This window comes from Acomys russatus, chromosome 21 (assembly GCF_903995435.1).
Source record: "Acomys russatus chromosome 21, mAcoRus1.1, whole genome shotgun sequence".
NCBI lineage: Eukaryota > Metazoa > Chordata > Mammalia > Rodentia > Muridae > Acomys > Acomys russatus.
The window spans coordinates 45,228,895-45,250,298 of NC_067157.1; the positions used below are offsets into that span (position 1 = coordinate 45,228,895).

Here is a 21,404-nt window from a genome sequence, read left to right on the forward strand (position 1 = left end):
CTTCTGATTTATTCTGTTACTTTGACATTAAAAAAAAAATAATAATAATGTGTGCCTTGGCCAGGTGTTCTGGCCAAGATATTTGCCCAGAACGTGAGCAGTGTGGCTCTGACATCCCTTCTCCTGCTGCGCCAGGGTGCGCTCTCACAGATGAGGTCACCGGCCGTTCCTGCTGGGGTTCACTCTGCACAATGAATCTTTGTTGGTCAGGCTGCTATCAAGAGGGTTCCAGCCCAACTGCCTTTTGAGGGTTCTTCTTGGCCCAAGGAGACTCACTCATGCAGGCAAGTACAGGCCGCTCAGTAACTGTGTCCTGTGGGGACAATGTCACTTGTTGATGGACATGTACACCAGCAGAAACTTCCAGACCAAACTTACCTCCAACAAACGATACAGGCTTCTTGACTAGGTCTATACCTGGGCTCTATCATCATCCGGTTTAGTCCAGTTTTGGAAACAATCTTGCTGAGTCAGTTTTGTTAAAAATTCTCCAGTCTCAGTAGCTAATCAACTGATCTTACCTCATTCTCAGTATCTCATTACCCAGGCCCATCTGCTGCTGAACACCTGTTATGCATGCCAAGCAAGAATCCCTCTAGCCTTGATGTCTCCATAGTAACTCTTCATCCTCTGACCCTAAGCATCTCCCTTGGTTACTAATCCCCACCTGTCTCTGTTATATTTGATGCAGAGGCTTCTCTCTCTCTCTCTCTCTCTCTCTCTCTCTCTCTCTCCCCCATTGGTTGCCATCTTATCAAATGAGGGAATGGGTTTTTCTTTTTTTTTTTTAAGTTTATATAAAACACCAAAAAGAGTGAAGAGTGATTAACATGTGGAAGCCTGTCTGATTATTTTACAAAGGTGAACATTTGTTTGCCCAGCACACAGAAGCTCCCTTCCTAAGGCATTCCTCCAAGGGACACTAACACACATGTCAGGAGCTTGTACACTGGGACCTTCTGGATGATGCTACTTACACCATCAGTGTCCTGTGGCAGCATGGTGGTCTGTGATGAAGACACACAAAGATACTTTCCATCTTTCAAGGTTCTACTTCTTCTGCAAAAGAAAGGCAGTAAGTGTGTCCCTTTGTCTGCTCCTTGGAATTCAGACCCAGACCCAGAAGTTACACAGTGCAAACCAAAGTATTGGTTTTATTACTGGTGAAAGTCAACTGTAGGCTGACACAGGTGCTGTCAGACCTTGAGAGCCACACAGGCCCCTCCTTTGATGTGCAGTGAGCATGGGCAGGTGGGAGAATGGCCTGGCAAGACAATGGGATGGTGGAAGAGAAATGGGAGCTTTATGTAATTTTTCATCAGTAAAGCCAGGCTCACCAGGGCAAATGCTCAGGACAGCACCAGCTATCTGATACTGTCAGAAATGGTTGTTACAACTCACCAAGAAAAGCTGCTATCTCCTTTGCCTTGCCATGTTGTCTGTGGCTGAGCTCTTTCATAGAAAAGCATTGGTTTCAAATGATGATGTAACACAGAGATCGGAGTATTGCTGTGATTTTTCATGGGGTCCCAGCTTGTACCCCGAGAAGCACAGCTTGGCTGGTGCTCAGGTGAGGGAACTCCCTAAGGGACTCCTCCAGTCTCAGAATTATTTTCTTAGGATCCTGATGTATGAATACATGCTGCCACTGTCCCCAGCTCTCTGAGACCCATAACTTCTCCTATGCTTCTTGTGTGAGAGCTGTTTATAGCCAGGAGTCTGTCCCTAGGGGCTCCCAGAACTAGCACTCACCATTTAGGTGGCTTAGATGGCCACTGGGTTAAAAAAATACATCAAGCCTGTGAGATCTCACACCTTTCTCCTATGGGGGACATAAGGAGGCAGACTGAGTATAGATTTGAATGTGAGGTTTGCTTAGAGAAGGAAGGTGTGGCCTTCAGTTGCACTGTGTAATCCCCAGTGTCTATCACTGTCACATCTGGCACCGGTGAGACAGCCCCCCTCCAACATTTCTGTTGTCCGTGATCTGAATTCTAAGCATTCATAGGAACATGGGAATGTTATAGGAGAAGGCATCATCTGCTTTCTCAACCACAGCCTTTATTGGTACCTGATTTTGTGACCAACATCATCTTAATATAAACTGAGACAACCAATTTTCAATCTTTACACCCTGAATTGATGTTTATGGTATTTTGTTCTCCGTAAGATATTGTGGGCGGTTGAAACACAGTTATCACTTAAATGTAGGATGCTCCGTCTCTCTGGATGGTGTGGGGGCTTTGGCTTAGAGAATCCGAATTTCAGGTAAAGTCAAGGTTGAGTGTCTTTAGTCTAGTCTTTCCCAGGCACTAGAGTCACCTGGAGGGCTGAGGGCTCATGGAAACCAGACTGCTGAACCCTGCCCTCAGGTGTTTGCATCAGTAAGCATAGGATAGGCCTGAAATCAGCATCTCTAAAAGCCCCCGGGGCTGCTGCTGTTAGGCTAAGGCCTTACATGGAGACCCCCTGATCTAACCTGTTCCTCTGTGTAGCCAATGACACATAGATCTTCACTCTCTGTTTTTTTTTCTGGAGACTGGAGTTTCATTTATAATGTCTCATCCTGCAGATTCAATGAGATAATATTAGCAAACGGAGGAAGACTTGCCCGACACCGGCACACAGACACGATGAGTGTAGGCATGCTGCAACCCAGTGAGTGCTGGGTAGAGACCTATCCTCGGGTGGGATCCTTGTGTCTCCCTGACTTCATAATTGATCTGAGATCAGATCTCCAAGTTCAGCCCACCCCCTACCCCCATTCCCCCAACCCCCTACCCCTGTTTCCAATTTTTCCTTCAATGATTGCCATCACAGTTACTGGCCTCAACTCTGTTGTCTCCCTTGATTCCCCCTGGCAGCCTCCATTACCCTCTGTAAACACACACTGGGGACTTTAGGAAGCAGGCACACAGACAGATGTCTTGGGTTTGACTTCAGCACCGTATTTCTTTGGAGGAGGGGGTGTCATCTAGACTAACACAATGCCTGGTGCCAGTGTGCAAGGTGGCTGCAGGCCCTCAAATGATAGATTAAAACTGGTGACTACTCTGTAATCAAGAGCAATGGTGTGGAGACACCTAGTGGCTCCTCCTGTAGCTTCCCTCAACACTTTCCCCCCTTTCTTCACTGTATAAGGGCGTAGTAAAGAAACTACGCAGAGCTGGAGCTTTTATAGCTGCAGTGGTTCTCAACCAGTAGGTCATGACCCCCCAGGTGGGATGTCAAATAACCATTTCACAGGGGTCACCTAAGACCATGGGAAAGCACAGACGTTTACATTATGACTCAGAACAGTAGCAAAGTTACAGTTATGAAGTAGCAAAGAAAATGATTATATGGTTGGGGGGGTCACCACAACGCAAGGAACTGTATTAAAAGGGCCACCACCTTAGGAGGGTCTTGAGAGTAGAAAGGGCCCATCTGGGCCTCCCCCAGATCAGCCACATGGTGTTCTTTGACTCTTTGCCATAGGCTCGGTACCTCAAGGGAGACCACATTGTTCCCGCATAAGCATGCATTTCGGTGGTGACCTGAAGCTTTGTCCTATACTGATATACTGACACTCTCAGAAGCTGGAGGCCTGGCCACTGAGGTCTTAGGTTTAGGGGCCTGTGAAGCTCACTGGGCCCAGCTCAGATGAAAATTGGAGGAATTCACAGGGCTGAGGATGGATAGCAGGGAAGACGCCCTACCTCCTGCCCCCTTCTCTGAGACCTGCAGGTGCACGGGGGCAGGAACTTGGCTGGGTTTCAAGCCGAGTCCCAATGTCTTCCCCCTGAAAGCCTTGGCTGGTCTCCACGCTCTGCTCTGCCCACCCTGCTGCCGATACAGCCACTAGGCTTCTTGACCCTGCATTGTGCATATTTTAAAAGTCTTTTCTGAACCCCATCCCGCTCCCCCTAATCCCCTCCCCAAAGCTGAGCGCTCAGCGTGGGAAGTCAGGTACCAATGCCTCCTATACCTGCACGGAAAAGCCTTGCCCCAGCCTCCCACCGTGACGCAGGCAGGCTCAACACTGCTGGCTCTGGACCAAGAGCTCTAGTCCACGCTGCAGAACTACACAGCATGGGCTACTTTTAGGCAAATATATGGAGGCCATTTATGGTCCATTTATCTTCTACGGGCCTTCGGGCATGTTATTTGACCTATTTGTGCCTCCTTCAAATGAGTGAAAACGGGGGTAAAGTGGGCTCTATGGCACGAGGTTCTGTGCACTGTGTGTGATTTAGCATGCGGAATATGTAGGAAGCATACGGTAAGCTTTCAGTGTGATTCTCTCCCTCCCCCTTTTTCTTCCCCCCCCCCCAAGTTGTGAGAACAATACAAGCCAGGAGGGACAAAACATGCTGGCGCCTGGGCCACAGGCATCCCAATCTCTAGAACTGTGAGACACGCAGTTCTGTTATTTAAGTCACTCAGTCAATGACATTTTTGTTATGACAGCCTGAACAACAAAGACATAGGCAAAGATAAAAAACTAAGACAGAAAAAAAATCTCAAGTTTAGATGTAGTCATTTTAAACTTTTTGCATCACTTTTTCCAGGCTACAGGTTTTTCCCCCCTTTAATATAAAACATGAGCCTTCTTTAGAACCTCGGGGGAGGGACTCATACGTATGCTGCTGAGAATGCACTTTCACAGCCTCTTTTAGGACTTTTAAATTCAGGACATCAGAATCTATGTTTATAAATCTGCTTTAAAAAACAAAAACAAAAAACAAGCTCTCTGGGTAGTTCCTAGCTTAAGGCAGGTTGACGATAGCCTTAGAGAAAAGTTACATAGGAGAAAGGTCAGATGCCTTTTTTTTACCACGGCCAGCAATCTAGCACATTACAGTGATTAATGTCCGAAAATATATTGATCCAGCGCACGGTTTTGAAAATGCGTGCATCAGAGCAGGACCAAACCCATGTGCACTGGACCATGACCTTTGCTCCTTTGCAAAGTCCTCATGGAGTATGAGAGTTTGTACTTTGCCCCTTTCCTGACACACCTCCCTCATTCTGCTTCTACTCCCAGAATTCCCTGCTTCCATCTGTTTGCATAAATGCAAGTGTGGGGGGTGTGCACACCTTCCGGGTCAGACTTCAGACCATGTTTCTCCTCACTCCAGTCTTGGTAGCAGTTGTCTGTATCTTGATTGTATGGGTCTTTAAAAATGCTGATAGAAGCCTGGAGAGAAAGGAGGAGCCTCGCGCTAGCCCCTGGGTGGACGAAGACCTGAAAGACAGCACTGACCACCTTCAAGTGGAAGAAGGTAAAAACTCAAGGCAGCACCCAGGGCTTTGTCTGCATGTGTTTTTGACAGTGCAAACTAAAGCTAGGGCTATGGAAAATAAACCGTGCAGTCAAACCATCACTCCTGCGGGGAAAGCAGAAAGACATGTGACAGAGATAGGTCATCTCTCTCAGGTGGCTTGCTGGTACCAGCTCCTACTCAGTCCAAAGTTATGGAGGCTTAAATCTCTCCTAGCCCAGATCCTCTGCTTTCTCTCTCTCTCTCTCTCTCTCTCTCTCTCTCTCTCTCTCTCTCTCTCTCTCTCTCTCTCTTTGCAGCAGGGGCATTTCTTTACAGAGTGGCAGCGAGCATGGCTAGATTTTTACTTGGAACTTTGAAACTGAGAAAGTGGCGTGACTAGGCAACAGACAAACCTTGAAGAGCTGGCTAGTATACGGGGTTAGGAAAGACTTGGGGGCCTGGTGGGGCTTTAGGAATTGACAAAACTGACCTGGAGGATGAACAGGTGCGAGCAGCAGGGGAAGGGCATCTCAGGGAAGAGCAGAAAGCCTAGACCGATGGCCTAATGCTTGGAGGAGATTCCAGGAAGGTGGAAGGCGTGCAGGTGAGGAGGTGGGGAAGAGAGGGCTGGCTAGGGCTGGCGTTAAACCAGCGGTCGTCATCCTTCCTAATGTTGGGACCCTTTAATATGGCTCCCCATGTTGTGGTGATCCCCAACCAAAAAATTATTTTCATTGCTACTTCATAACTGTAACTTTGCTACTGTTATGAATTGTAATATAAATATCAGACATGCAGGATATCTGATCTATGAAGCTCCCCAAAGGAGTCTCGACCCACAGGTTGAGAACCACTATACTAGAAAGATGAGGTGATAAAGAAAACAGAGATAAGGGGGTTCTTGTAGAGTCACGAGCAGTCTGCACTTGAGACATATTGCCTGAGCTGGGTGTGAGAAATAGATTCTATTTGGAAGAAGCTGTTGAATTTTCAGTGAGGGTTTTAGATATTAGGGAAGACGGAGGGAGTGGTAGGGACTCTGTCATCAATGGACAGGGGTGGGAGCATCCAGTTTAGGGGCAGGGAGCTGTGAGGGTGTGCTGGCTTTAAGACATCGGTGATGTTGGATGAGAGACTCTGGCCAGAACAGCATCAGCTTGAGGGGGCACTCGGAGGCTAGAGAGCTGATGACGTCACCAAGTGGGTACAGCGAGAGAGAAAGGTGAGGGCAGAACTGGGGAGATGCCCAAAGATAAGAGAACTGTAATGGACAGATGTACTATAAAAAGAGGATGACATGGTCGAAGAGCCTTGGGGACCACAGCACACTCTCACAAAGCCTGCAGCAGAGCCAGATGGTGCCCTGTTGTGTGTGGAGAAGGCTCTTTCATTTTCACGGTAATACAATGAGGTAGGCATCATTACTATCCCCCACTGCAGGAGACTGAGGCTCTAGTAGAACACCACCCACCTAGGCAGGTAGAACCCCAGCAGTCTGCTTCCAGGGCCCAAGCATAGAGCTGTTTGCTGGATAGCCTCTCCCACACACAGAAAAGCCTAGAACAAAGGAGGCATGAAAACAGAGTTTCAGAGTTAGTTTTCTTTCCCTTCCAAGGCCACATTCCTAGGAGCAGTCAGGAGTTCAAGAGCAGAGAGGAGTGGCGCTGCTTGTTTCTAGAGGTCCAGGCTAGCTCTCCACTGCATCTCTGCAGGAGGTTGCTGAGCTCTGAGGCTGGATGCCACACCCCCACCCAACAAAGATTCTCTGTTCTGCCTCATCCCCCAGACAGAGTGGGTACCTTCTGTCTGTCCCAGAGGAACAGGCTGGGTGTCCCTACACTGCACAGCCTGGGGGAGTCACTTGGGATGATCCCAGTGGATGTGATGAGGTCTTTATTTGACTTGGTCAGAGATAAGACCTAGCACTGGGAAGCCTCCAGCAGCTCCTTGGCGCCACATCAGGAGAGTACCTTGGATTTGGGAGCCAGCTATGCTTCTGAGTTACCTATAGATTATGCAAATATGACTGGGTCTTAAAAGTGGGTAACTTAGAGCTGGAGAGATAACTCAGAGGTTAAGAGCACTGGCTGCTCTTCCAAGGGTCCTGAGTTCAATTCCCAGCAACCAGATGGTGGCTCACAGCCATCTATAATGAGATCTGGTGCCCTCTTCTGGCATGTAGGTATACATGCAGTCAGAACAGTGTATATATATATACAAAGATCTTAAAAAAAAAAAAAGAAAGAAAGAAAGAGGGGATAGCTTGTCGGGTTTTGGAACCAACCTTACATGGTTGGAAAGTGTCGCCATTGTGGGAAGTGTGTGTGGACACCTGACAGTGATCAGGGCTGTTCAGAACTGATTGCTAGCTACATGTGTGTGATGCCTTTCTCCGTCACGCCTATTTCCTTCTAACTCAGTGCTTCTCAGCCTTCCTAAGGCTGTGACCCTTTAATACAGTTTCTCATGCTGTGCCCCCTCCAGCTGTAAAATTATTTCATTGCTACTTCACAACTGTCGTTTAGCTCCTGCTATGAATTACAATATAAACATCTGATAGGCAGGATATTTGATATGCAAGACCCGTGAAAGGGTCAGTAGACCCTTCCCCTAAAGAGGTCGCTACACACAGGCTGAGAGCCATTGTTCTAACCAGTCCCAAACCTCTGGACACATTTCCTCACAAACAGCTGAGAGTCGATATGGGTGCCATGAACACTGCTGCTGGGTTTCTCATCTCTGAAGCCAGTCTCTGGTGAGCATTTCTTGTCTCTCTCCTCCAACACACAGGTCACCCCAGGTGCACAGGTAACATAGACGCGTGGAAATAATCCTGTGCTTAGATTCTTCTGGACTCTCTCAGGGCTGGCTCTTCTACTCTCTTGCTTTTGTCTCTGAGTCTCTCGTGATTGCTCTCCTCTTCAAGCCAGTGCTTCTAAAGTGGCCTCTGGCCTCTGGGCTCAGGCATTTATAACACAACAGACGTCTCTACTCATAAGTACCTTAATGTCAACAGACTGTTGATTACTGTTGCAACCTTAAGGCCCTGTGATCCCCAAATGGATCCTTTTCCAACCTTCCTTATCTCAGAAAATGGTCCACCACTAACCAGGTCCCGAAACTATAAACCCAGGAAGGACTTTGTAGAGAAATTTTAATTCAGAACATGGCTGCTCTGGCAAGAGATCACATCCAAAGATCTTCTAGGTCTGTGTGATCTGCCTGGAATACAAGCACACCTTTAATCCATCAGATAGAGACAAACAGATCTGAGTTCAAGGCCAGCCTGGTATAGAGCAAATTTCAGGTAAAGAAAAGCTTAGGTCCAGGCGTGGTAGCACATGCCTTTAAGGTAAAGCTAGTTTGTAGACAGAGGCACCCATATTTGAAAGTGATGTCTAATTGAGTGGCAGAAAAAGAAAGTGATGAATTAGAGAAAGATTTGACAGAATAGGATAAGAGAGAAAAAAGGAAGGGACTTAGGGGCAATGCAGAGAGAGAAAAGAAGAGGAAGTTTTACCAGGTCAGTAGTAGAAGGACAGGTTGCAGAGAGGAGACTGAACAAGCCTGAGGATAAGAAGGAGCCAGGAGATTAGGGCAGATGCTGTAGTTAGTTTGAGGCCAAGAAGAGCAATTTAGATGCTGAGTGAAAATTCAGATTAAATAAGTCATCTGGAAGAGGAGTTTGAACCGGAACAGCTGAGTCAAACCAGCCAGCCTGAAGCTCAGTAAGAAGAAAGGGTGAGCTTGTTAAGCAGTCTCAGAGGCTGAAAACATTCTAGGCCTATGTTAGATTGTATGGAGTCTAGAAGCTTCCAGGACTAGACTTAGGTTAGCAGACAGAGTCAGTAAGCTCCCAAGACAAACAATTACCTCAGAAGAATAAAAGATCCTTTTACAGGACTCTTTTCTTTCTCTGCATGGACAGGACCCTTTCCCTTCTCCGCATGGAAGTAAGTCTCCTGGGTTTTGTCACCATGATGCTTTGGGAATCTGTTGTACCTTCTTCTTCCCTGATGGACCCAGTCAGTATCATCCCTTGAATAAGATATAGCCACAGCGTCTGTGTGGCCTCTCATTAGCATTCTTGTCTCTGTCTAATATGTCCCAGCACAAGCAAGTTAGAGCACGTAACTCTTACTCCCCATGGATGGCTTTTGGCGGCACCAACCCTTAATCCAAGTCGTGCTAGAAGCACACTCATTGGGCCCACATACCCTGGCTTTTGGACTACTTTACGTTCTGTGAATGTCCTCCCTTTCTTTTCTAGTGAGATGCAGCCATGGTTCCTTTCAGCTGCTGAGACTGTCCTGGAATGCGTTATTTCACACTGCCACTCTCCCAAGCAGACTATTAAAAATTGTGTATTTTAAAATTCACTACTTTTAATGTTTACTTATTTATTTAATATATATGATTTCTCTATCTGCATGTACATCTGCACACCAGAAGAGGGCAACACATCACTTTATAGATGGTTGTGAGCCACCATGTAGTTGCTGGGAATTGAACTCAGGACCTTTGGAAGAGCAGCCAGTGCTCTTAACCTCTAAGCCATCTCTCCAGCCCTAAAATTCACTATTTTTTATTCATTGAAAACATCATTAGAAACAACCTTCATTTTTTTTCTTACTTATTTTGTGACCTTGTGTGTATGTGTTTGTGTACACAGGCATGTATGTGCCATGTCGTGCAGGTTTATAACTCAGAAGACAAGTCGAGGCGTTGGTTCTCTCCCTCCACAATATGTGTCCTTGGAATTGAACTCAGCATGTCAGGCTTGGTGGTGATCGCCATTTGTCGTTTCTCTGCCCATGACTCTTACAGATCAGGGTCCTCCCTTGTGTCCACCATCTCAGACACTCCTTCTCTGGGTCAGTCCTCCAAATCTCTACAAATTCATAAAGAATCAATCTACCCCACTGGGGTGATCAGAGTTTATTATTCTATCCATAAAAACACTTGCTGGTTTATTTACGTATATAAGTTCTAAGGGTATAAAAATTGGGCTTATTTTATCCATAAATTCTCAATAAGATCTTGTTGAACTGCCTATTTTAATAGTCTAGGAAGGGTATGGGGTTGCTGTTAAATGTAACATATATTATACATGCATCATATTTTGTGTTTTGCAACTATGTACTTATAACATTGAAAAACATTTCTTGCCAATCACACCCACTAGACCATCTCTCTTCCCTCAGCCCAGAATACCATCACCATGGTAAAATCACTGCTACCAGCATCTCCTGAGCAGAGGCCCACTCTCTGATATAAAACAGCCAACGCCTGGATTTGGCTTGCTTTTCCACACTTTGCTTCCCACAGCCAATGTATGTATAGCATGTATGTAACTCATGTGTCAGCCAAGCTTGCCCTATGAGAGACAAAACAAGCAAACAAAAGAACCCACAATCAACCAACCAGCCAATAAGCAATGGACCAGACAAACAAACAACAATAATAAGTCAAAAAACGGTCTGAGGGTTAGGCACTGTGGTATGAATGAGCTGGCAAGGAAGGAACAGATAGATCCATGAAGCTTGCTAAAGCCACCACAGCCTATGGTGGTGTGCTCCAGGCCAGTAGAGACAAACTATCTCCAAAAAAGATGAAGGAAATCCAAGGTTGTTCAGAGAGAGAGAGAGAGAGAGAGAGAGAGAGAGAGAGAGAGAGAGAGAGAGAGAGAGAAAGAGAGAGATCTCCTTTGAAAGACTGATGCCTCTAAGTGATTTTTGAGAACATCAAGGAAACTAAGGAGCCATGCACTTCTGGCCCCATGGGCTCCCGCATTCTTCTGTGCTCTGACTTACCTGTGCGGAGCAGCCACATTAATTCTCCATGCTGCCTCCGGGTCCCTGCCACTCATTGTGACTGGCTAGCTATGCTCTCTTCCTCCTAAAGGCCTTTTCAGATGCACTTTGTAGGCCTGCCTTTTGGTATTCTCTGCAAACTCCGTTTCCTTCAAAGCCTCATCCCACCCTAGAGAAGCCACTTTAACTCTGAAACTTATTGCTTTCTTAGCTTTTCTTCATGGTCCTAAAGAAAATGGCTCTGGGTTTTCTTGATCTTCTATGTTTTCAGTCTTTTGATCTTTACACTATTCTCGCCTCTTGTTTTTCAAATTTTCCTCCCACTCAGCTCTTGTTTAGGCAATTTAATCCAAATAATTCTATTATTTTTCAGAAGTTCTATTTTCCACCTCTGCTATGTTGCTATGTTACCTTTTATTCTTTCTTCAGTAATACACTAGGGAATTATATATCTTTTTTTTTCCATCTCGGAGCACAGGGCTATAGCTGTTTCTTCTTCTACACCTATGAATTCTTGGAGCCCTGGGGCATCTGATTTTATTACTAAACATTGCTTTTACTAAATTTGCTCAAGATATTCAGTTCCTCTGTGTGCGGGATTTCGTTGGCAAATTACTGGAAGTTGTTGCTAAATTCTTTACATATTATCATTTTCTTCCGCTGGGCAACTGTGGTGCTTCCAAAAAGAAACACCGTGCTAGAGGAAGAACTTACCAAAAATGTCATAGGCCTCTGAAGGATGACTTCTTGATAATTCACACTTTCCCAGCTGATTTAACTTCCTATTGTATTGCAGTGTGGGCTTTGGTTTTGCTTGTCCTTGATGCTCACAGATCAGAAAATGGCAACTGAACTTGTGGGAGCTGTCAGGTGCAAGCGGGGAGTGTGAGCCACTGCCCTCCCCTCTCTAGGTTCCGATTTTCCCTTTGCTTTTGACTTTGGAATTGCTTGTTGGGTTGCCAGCCCAGTGCTTTGACAAAGACAAAACTTTATTTGGTGACCTGAGTAGGAGACTGTGTCAAATAACCTACTCTACCATTTGTTTGGTTTTTTTGTAGGCAAAAAAAAAAAAAAAAAAAATTCTTTCATTTTGATTTGTAGCAGGTCTAGAACTTGAAGAATGGTCATGATCAGTGGTCAGGATTCTGGAGATTTTAATTTTGAATATTTTTCCCTTTTTAAAAAAATTTGGTTGATTAATTTGACCTCACATAACCACAAACATTTTTTTGAACTTTATTCCATTCCCCACCCCCTTGCCAGTGACCTTATGACCAGGGAGGTGGCTGAATTTGTTGCTCTTTGGCTCTTATTTGTAGATACTGACGAATGGCAAGAGTCAGAGGAGAGTGTGGCGCACATCCCATTCGCTCACACCCGGTACCCAGAGCAAGAGATGAAGACGAGGTCTCAGGAGTTCTATGAGCTCCTCAATAAGAGACGCTCGGTCAGGTTCATCAGCAGCGAGCAAGTGCCAACGGAAGTCATTGATAATGTCATCAGAGCCGCAGGTTGGTAACTGAATGCAGAGCCTTGGAGAGTGTCAGCATTGCAGACGCTGCATCAGCAACAGCACTGAAACAGCGATGAAGTCCACACACGCAGACAAAGCAGACATTGCATGTTCGTGAAGGTTTCCACTGTTAGTGACTGACAGAAACATGGGTTTCTACTCGCTATGTTTTTTTTTTTTCTTCATATTATTTTTCTTTCTTTTTTTATTTTTTTTAATTAATTTATTCTTGTTACATCTCAATGTTTATCCCATCCCTTGTATCCTCCCGTTCCTCCCCCCCCCCCCATTTTCCCATTATTCCCCTACCCTATGACTGTTCCTGAGGGGGATTACGTCCCCCTATATATTCTCATAGAATGTTTTGATACTTTATTCTTTCAAAAACAGAAGCGATGACAGTTTAAAACTTCTGACGTCAGTACATTTTGTGAACTTTTGTTTAAATCTAAAAAATTCTGAATATGTTAGCATACATTGCAGGAGAAACACCTCTCGCTCCTTAGAACAGGTCCCTCCCTCCACATTTGGTTCACATTTATATGCTTATCTTCCAGGAAACAAACTTCCTGACACTCTAATATAGTAATTGGCTGAGCTAGAAACGTAGCAAGGTTTACTTATGTGGCTCTGTAAAGCAAATAAATTCACTTTAAATGTAAATTAATATCTCCACTCAAGGGAAGCTAAGAACAGTGATGTCACACACTCCGCTCTGATTGCCTGTACTCCTCTCTAAGCCACACTTAACATCATGAGATCTATCTTTAATTCAAAAGGCATCACGAATATTTTATTTCAGTCAAGAATACAAATGTCTTGGATAGTTGTATTCTTTACCTTAGTGGCAACAGTCACTACTCCTTACCCTGTGAGTGTATGTATTTAAATTAAGGTAAAATTCTTCTAATTCTTCTTTTCTTCCTCCTCCTCCTCCCCTTCCTCCTGCTCCTCCTCTTTCTCTGCCTGCTTTTCTTCTTCCTTCTATCACTTTTTGATATAAGGTATTACTTCAAAGTATGATCCTCCTGCCTTAGCCTTCCAATTGCCAGATGGGATTATGGACACATATCACTACAATACCTGCTGTCATATATTTTGTTTTGTTTTGTTTTGTTTCAAGACAGGGTCTCTCTGTGTATCCTTGGCTGTCCTGGACTCATTTTGTAAACCAGGCTGGCCTCGAACTCACAGAGATCTGCCTGCCTCTGCCTCCCGAGTGCTGGGATTACGGATGTGTGCCACCATGCCCAGCTGATACCTGCTATTGTATTTCCTCTTAACGAACAGTTGTATGTTCCTCTGCAGCCTTACACTTGTTTTCATTTAACGAGCAACAGGAACGGCTCCAAGTGGGGCCCACACAGAGCCCTGGACCTTTGTGGTGGTGAAGGACGCAGACGTAAAGCATAAGATCCGTGAGATCATTGAGGAGGAGGAAGAGATAAATTACATGAAAAGGATGGGAGACCGATGGGTCTCAGACCTGAAGAAACTGAGGTACAGACCTGATGGAATTACTGTGGGACCTGGGTTCAAGGGATTTAAAATGTTTTGTATTAATCATCTTAGTTTGGTGACATATTAGGTGTTCATATTAATACGGCTTTCGTGTGGTATTTCAGAGCATGCATACAGACTGCACAGATCAAGTTTCCCCTTGTCTCTGTTTTGTTTCTTCTTCTTCTTCTTCTTCTTCTTCTTCTTCTTCTTTTTAAGTGTTTGTGAAAAGTCAGACCTGGTGTCTGTAAAGGCTCTGATCCAAGTACCTGTCCCTTTTAATTATTTTTAAAGTGTTTATAGATTTATTTTATATTGTAATGTAAGTGTGTGTGTGTGTGTGTGTGTGTGTGTGTGTGTGTGTGTTATGCAGGGGGTATGTATGTGCAGGATTCTATAGAAGCCAGAGGTATGGGGCTGAAGTTACAGGCACTTAACTGCCTGGTGTGGTTGCTAGAAACTGAACTTGGGTCCCCTGGAATAACAGAAAGTGCTCTTAACTGCTCAGCCATCTTGCCAGTCCAGAAACAATTGCTTCTTAGCTAAAAGTGAAGAATTACTTCACTCTCCACCAGTCCTGAACTTAAGACTGTGACATGATTTTTAAGATCTTAAATGAAGCAAATCGTGCTTTGCTACAGTGATAGGACCTTCCAAACCATGTTACTACATAAGTTTTAGGTAAGGGCACACTTAGTAGGCCTGTGTTACTGCATAGGTTTTATATAAGGGCACACTTAGTAGGCCTGTGTTACTGCATAGGTTTTATATAAGGGCACACTTAGTAGGTCTGCACTATCAAAGAAACATTAGGACTATGAGCCCCGCTATTAAAAAAACAGGGTGGAAATCAGGGTGACAGGGAGTAAGTGATGGTCAAGGTAGATGGGTATTGGCTCCCACCTCTCAGAGGCCCTAAAGGAGGCAAGCCCAAGTTCTCAGAAGAGTGCAGAAAGGCCTAAAACCTCTGTCTCCAGCAGTGGCCTACTGTGGGTGGCTCTATCATCTGCCATCTGACACTCCACAGCAACACAGGCCTGGGAAAGAATGATGGGACAACAAGCTTGGAGACATGGTGGGACTTCTAGGAATGAAAGTGAGAATAAGAAGATGTGGTCCTCTTAACCCTGCTAGCAAAAGGATGCTGTTATCATGAGAGGATGCCATCGTTACAAAAGGATGCTGCTATTGTGAGAGATGATTTTCTCTTAAGATATTTATGCTGTATTGGAACTAATGGATTATGGACTGCATAACATCAAACTGTGCTCTCAGATAAGTGTGGAGCATTAACAATGGAACTATAACTCAACATATATTCATAAAAAAATGAATGAGTACAGGTAAAGGTGAGCTCTGCAGTTAATGCGACATTAGACTATAGTTGGACACAGAGCCTTCAGAAATTGTCACCCTTCTTGCTGCCAATCACTGAGCCAGAATTAATTGTTCTCTTATGTATGTATTTTCTCATCTCATCATTGTCCATACATACACCTTCCACATACCTGAAACAGCTATCACTGCGCAGCATTTTAATTATTAGCTTACTTTGCTTTCCATTTCACAGACTTTTTTTTTGTTTAGAAACCTAAAATCAAATTCCTCCTGAGAATACAATTAAGTTACAGAGCTGCTTAACCAACAATATGTACACACACACACACATACACACACACACACACACACACACACTATATACATAACAGAGAGAGAGACAGAGAGAAAGAGAGAGGGACAGAGAGACAGAGACAGAGACATGGAGAGAGAGAGAGAGACTAGTGAATGAATAATGTGCCCAGTCATGGTTTTTCAGCTGCCTTTGAAGCTCATAGCTGGTGTTTTCAATATGTAACGTGGGTCCAACTTACTTTTCTGACTTCACTGAGCTTGGGGAGCCTTCTATCCAGATCGGAACATGCCAGTGCTCCCTTCAGTGGTCCTTGTTCCTTGCAGTCCTTTTATTCGCTCTAATGTGAGATCCTAATAAATTAGTATAAAATTGAATTAAGTGAAACTAAAAAAAGATCAGTCATAAAGTATGCTTAAGCAAAGTAAGTATGAAAATATGTTTTTGAATTATTAACTTGCCTTAGAATATAGGCAAATGGCTTAATCTTCCTCAAATTTTTAAAAACTGCATCATTTACCTCTTCTCAATACATGTTTTATACGCGTTTAAACTCTATTCAGGTCTGGAGAAAGGACTAGGTAGTAAGGGCCCTTGCTGCTCTTACAGAAGACCTGAGTTTGGGTTCCAGCACCCACATGACAGCCCATGGTGGTATGGTCCCAGGGGATCCAATGTCCTCTTTTGGCTTCCCTGGGTGCCAGATATGCACATGGCACACACACACATAATGCATACAAAACACCCATACACATGAAATTTAAAAAAATAAATAAAATTTAAAGTTAATTTTAAACATTAGGAATATGTTCAGAATCTTGTTATGAGAATGTCCAAAACAATACAATTGACATAGCAGAATGCAGCCTGGGGGCGCAGGCTCGGCCTCTTGGCAGCTTTCAGCTCCCCCGGCCGCATGATGGAGCACAGCTGTTGGCCTGCTCATGGCCTGAAGGCAGCGCGTGTTCTGCCGAATGCTAGAAATCTAGTGAGTCCAGACAGCGATTAAAGGGACCCTCTTATGTTGGCATTTCTGTCATCTCTAAGTGTGACGCTTGTATTAGTAAAAGCCACATTGCACATTTTAACTTACGTCACCCTCACGATGGCCGTGCACGGGAGCAGGCTTTACAAACAGGGAAGCAGCAGCGAAGATGTAACCAGCTACTCCTGGCTCCAGAGCTGATCTAAATAATGAATCTTCTCCCTCTCTGTGATGTGGAAAATGTACTAACCAGTGGGGCTGAGCTGTTAGAGGTGGGAGTGAAGAGCCTTGAAAGCAATGGCTTAAGATCAGCAGAATGTGCCTTTCTGATGTGTTTTAAAATGCTGAAGCGTAACCAGGCTGAACCATTAAAATGAATAGTAAACATTTCTTATAATGCATTACACATAATACCCCATGGGGAAAAGGCAGCAGTTTGTAATAGATGACTCTATGGGCCTATAGCTCTTTTTTCAGTATCTGCTCTAGAATGTTGGAGGGGGCGTATAATGGAATCAAGGAAGATGTGTTTAGAGTTGGAAAATAAATAAAGTCAAGTTATCACCAGCATCTACATGAATGACCACCTGCTCCCTCAGAAGTGCCCTGCCTCTCTCCACCGCTAGGATGTCTTCCTGTTCTTCTACCATCTGTTAATTCCCATTGCCACTGATGCTGTCTCTTTCACATGCTTCTTTCTTTGCTCTGTCCTCCTATAACCCTTACCTCTTCCCTCAGTTCTCCCCGGCCTGGGCCATGTTTGATACCCTCCTGCCTCGGCCATGGCCATGGCCCTGTGTCTGGTTCCCCTCCCACTAGGATGACTTTGTACTTCAAATGCCACTCTTGGTGATAGCATTCTCCCCAACACAACACACGTTTCTGAAGTGGATCTGATCACATGACGCTTCGGCTCAGTGGTACAAGGTAAACAAAACCATCCATCATCACCTACCATATTAGGGCTAAGACCCTGCCAAATCTGCGTGTATCTTCCATACCATCCATGTCCCCGGCATGCCCTCCACCCTGGCCTGCCACACATCCTCTTCCCTGAGTGGCTATACTCATCCATTCATTCTTCCTGGCACACTTTCTCCAAGCCCTGCCCCCTCCTCTTTGTCATTGCCCAACTGGACGGCATTTTTTTTTTTTTTTTTTTTTTTTTTTTTTTTTTGGTGGCTTCCACTGTTCTTTTTCAAATCAACACTTTGCTTTCCTAGTGGTCCAATGCATTTCTTATCTAATTCTGTAGTAGCCCTCAGCAGGCTTCACTTTGCTGACCATCAGCGCGGTGGTCTAAGGCTATAGGATCTTTCTGTCTCTTTCAGCATTTTACATGCTTTTCCATGCTGGGCACACACTAATGTATGCTTATCAAGTTCATTAACCTTATAGAAAAAGATAATGTGGCAAAATAATTAAAAAATCTAATCTTTTTCAATCTAAATAGAAACAGATTTAAAAATCACAAATAAGGGGTTGGAGAGATGGCTCAGAGGGTAAGAGCACTGTCTGCTCTTCCTGAGGTCCTGAGCTCAAATCCCAGCAACCACATGGTGGCTCACAACCATCTATAATGTGATCTGATGCCCCCTTCTGGCCCGCAGGTATACATGCAGGCAGAGGACTGTATACATAATAAATAAATGAATCTTTTAAAAAAAAAATCATGTATGAGCTAAAGTAGTTTTTTAAAAGGGGAGGAACCCAAAAATTTAGAGGAAATATTCTCTGAATATTCTTTTTACCATGTCCCTGCAGAACTAATTGGGTTAAGGAGTACTTGGACACTGCCCCAGTTCTGATTCTTGTTTTCAAACAAGTCCACGGTTTTGCTGCAAATGGGAAGAAAAAGGTCCACTACTACAATGAGATCAGCGTGTCCATCGCCTGTGGCATCCTCCTGGCTGCACTGCAGGTACGTGGCTGGCCTGCAGGTCCAAGGGAGACACTGAGACCAAGAGTGGTTTTAGCGGGAAAGTTTCAGCCAAGTTTCCAACTAGAGGTCATTTGGGGGTTGTTTATCTAGAGCTGTGTTCCTCAGAAAGGTAACTCTGGTATGACAACAAACCCAGGAAACCTGTAGTGGTGGGTAACATGCTTCTGCCAGCTGAAATTCTCCCTGAAAACTCACTTGTAATAGCTCGGTCGCAAAAGCTGCTGTGTTTGCTTTCCTCCGTAACAGCCTGTAGCTTGAGGGTGGGCAGCCATAAGAGAAGAAAGCCCAAGCCTGGTAGTCTTGAGGTGCACTCCCTCCATGTGCATACTGCTGCTTTCCAGGCTGATGGGATGATTAAACATGATTAAACAGACACCAGACTCTCCGCTGCTCTCTCAAGAGGTTTACCATGCTGTCCGGCCTCAGAGGGATGACCATGTACTCACAAACTTCTTCTCTACTGAGGTGCTAGAGCAATGCAAATATGAAATGGGGCAGGGCTGAGTTCAGCCTCTCGAGCCCCGTGCCCCCTCTTGGAGGCACGGGGGATTAGATAGCTCATAAAGAGTTCCTCTGATGGAGACTTGGGGTTCAGGTGAGGAATGGGGGCGAGATGCTAAACTATCAAAGTAACGCAACAAACATGACTGCTAAAGAGAATGGCCTTGCTTTGGAGGAAGGGTTAATTCCGTGTGTGTGTGTGTGTGTGTGTGTGTGTGTGTGTGTGTGTGTGTGTGTGTGTGTGTGTGTGTCTGTAAGCTTCCTCACTCTCTTAAAGAGAGACATGGCTTGTGTCTAACACCTAACATATGGCTATTGCTGCTTCTCAAGGCATCCTAAGGAAGCTGGCTTTTGCTTTCCCCTCCTGACGCTGTCGGCAGATAAATGAAGGTGTCTTGGAACAGTGTCAGACCAGAGAGCATTGCCATTGATTTAGAGTTCGGGAGAAGCAGGGTGAGCCTGGTGCCAGCCCCTTCCCTCAGTGCTAGCGTTCCGGTTGAGCTTGCTACCTTCTAGTTTCCCAGAATTCCAAAGTAGGTTATGACTGAGGGGAGAGAGAAAACTGTTCCTGGAGCCTGATTCCCAGCACAGTGACTCAATGGGCTGGACTGGCCATGTATGAAGCCAAAGGCAGCTCCTGGCCTTCCCTGGGACTCAGGCTCCAAGGCAGCCAGGTGACTGGGGAAGCATGGGTAGAAAGGGAAACAGTCAGAGAGGGGCCTAGAGGGCATTCTTCGTTTGCACAGATAGGTCCGTCTCTGCTTCCTTAGCATCTATCTTCATGCGTTGATTTTTATTATTTTAATAGTGGTTCTGTAAGGTTGAATTCAGGTTCCTATGTGTGCAAGGCAAGTACCATACTTGCTTTGATGATGGACCAATCTTCCTAGGTGTTATATGCTTTTTATGGATGGAGATATGTGATGATGTGTATAAGACCCCAGGGGGGCCCATAGTATCTTACGCCAGATCCTTAAAAATATACGGGTTCAAATGTTACTGTTATGGCTGTCAATAACAAAATATAGCCAGATAGGTGACTGGGATTCTGGAAAAGCCATTCGTCAGGAAAACTATAGTGGACTTAGTCTGAGGACAGTGCTGATGGACTGCTGTTGCTGTTATGGTCAGATACGAGGTACCGAGTAGCCTCCGAAGCTCAAAGCTTATCTGTGTCACTCTTTAAGGATAGCTACACTCTTCAACCTTGTTCCTATAAAACAGCCATTGCTATTGCTCAAACATCAACGGGGGTGGGGTGGGGTGGGTAAGATGAGTTATTCTAGATGTTTCCAGCTGCTTGTCTAAAAGAAGGCATCAGGCCAAGGGGCACAGGTGAGGTTACAATATATTACCTGAGCTGGCAGCCTCTTTGCTGCTCGACTTCAGGGGAAAAAAGGAAATGAGTAAGAGTAGAAAAGAGGAGAATGGCCCCAGGCTAGGAAAAGAGCCGTGGTTTTGCCTGACCTTAAATTGCTCATTTGTTGTCTTGTTTTAGAATGCAGGGCTAGTGACGGTCACTACCACTCCCCTCAACTGTGGTCCTCGTCTGAGGGTGCTCCTGGGCCGCCCCTCACATGAAAAGCTGTTGGTGTTGCTTCCTGTGGGGTACCCCAGCACAGAGGCCACAGTGCCTGACCTCAAGAGGAAAGCCCTGGACCAGATCATGGTGACCATATAGTCAGCCAACCTCAAGGAGTTGCTGGGATGCTGGGATGCTGGATGACACCAGCTTCTCTCCTAGGTCTGCTGGTTCCTCTTGTTCTCTGAGTCAGGTCTTCTCCTGCAAACTAGTATACAGGGAAGGGCACTTTTCACACAGTGCTATCTTTCATACTTTCTAGAACTTACAGTCCAGGAGGCAGTTTTTGATAAACTGTTTTAGTGACTATATGGGGAGAAGAAGCCAATAAGCAGGCACACCTTAACTTCACCACAAAATTATAGATGAGATTTTTCAATTACTTAAAAAATTCATATAGAGAAGTCACATTAGAAAATCTACTATAGTTACATGCAATGTTTTTTTTTTTTTTTCCATGTAAGTACTGACTAATCGGGTGGTCTTTCTGTTCTCTGCTTTCTGGTGGCTTTGAGACTAAGACTGTGCTAATGAAACCTATTCTGCCATTGAACTTCATATTCTGCCAATCTTGAATGAACAACCATTAATGTAACTAAAATATGGCACTCATAGAACCAGAGAGGCATGTCTGCATGCCATGGGTGTAGCTGACAATCATCTACACATGAGTTGCATGGGCTATGTCAGAG

At 44.9% G+C, this 21,404-nt stretch overlaps 1 protein-coding gene across 1 annotated transcript; it reads left to right on the forward strand.

The window, feature by feature from the left end:
- The first annotated feature begins 5,058 nt into the window (after nt 1-5,058).
- On the forward strand, nt 5,059-20,847 carry Iyd (iodotyrosine deiodinase). Its single transcript, XM_051164651.1, has 5 exons — nt 5,059-5,264; nt 12,379-12,570; nt 13,913-14,072; nt 18,452-18,608; nt 20,629-20,847. The coding sequence occupies exons 1-5, from the start codon at nt 5,102-5,104 to the stop codon at nt 20,809-20,811; spliced, it is 855 nt and encodes a 284-aa protein (XP_051020608.1). The 5' UTR covers nt 5,059-5,101; the 3' UTR covers nt 20,812-20,847.
- The last annotated feature ends 557 nt before the right edge of the window (nt 20,848-21,404 follow it).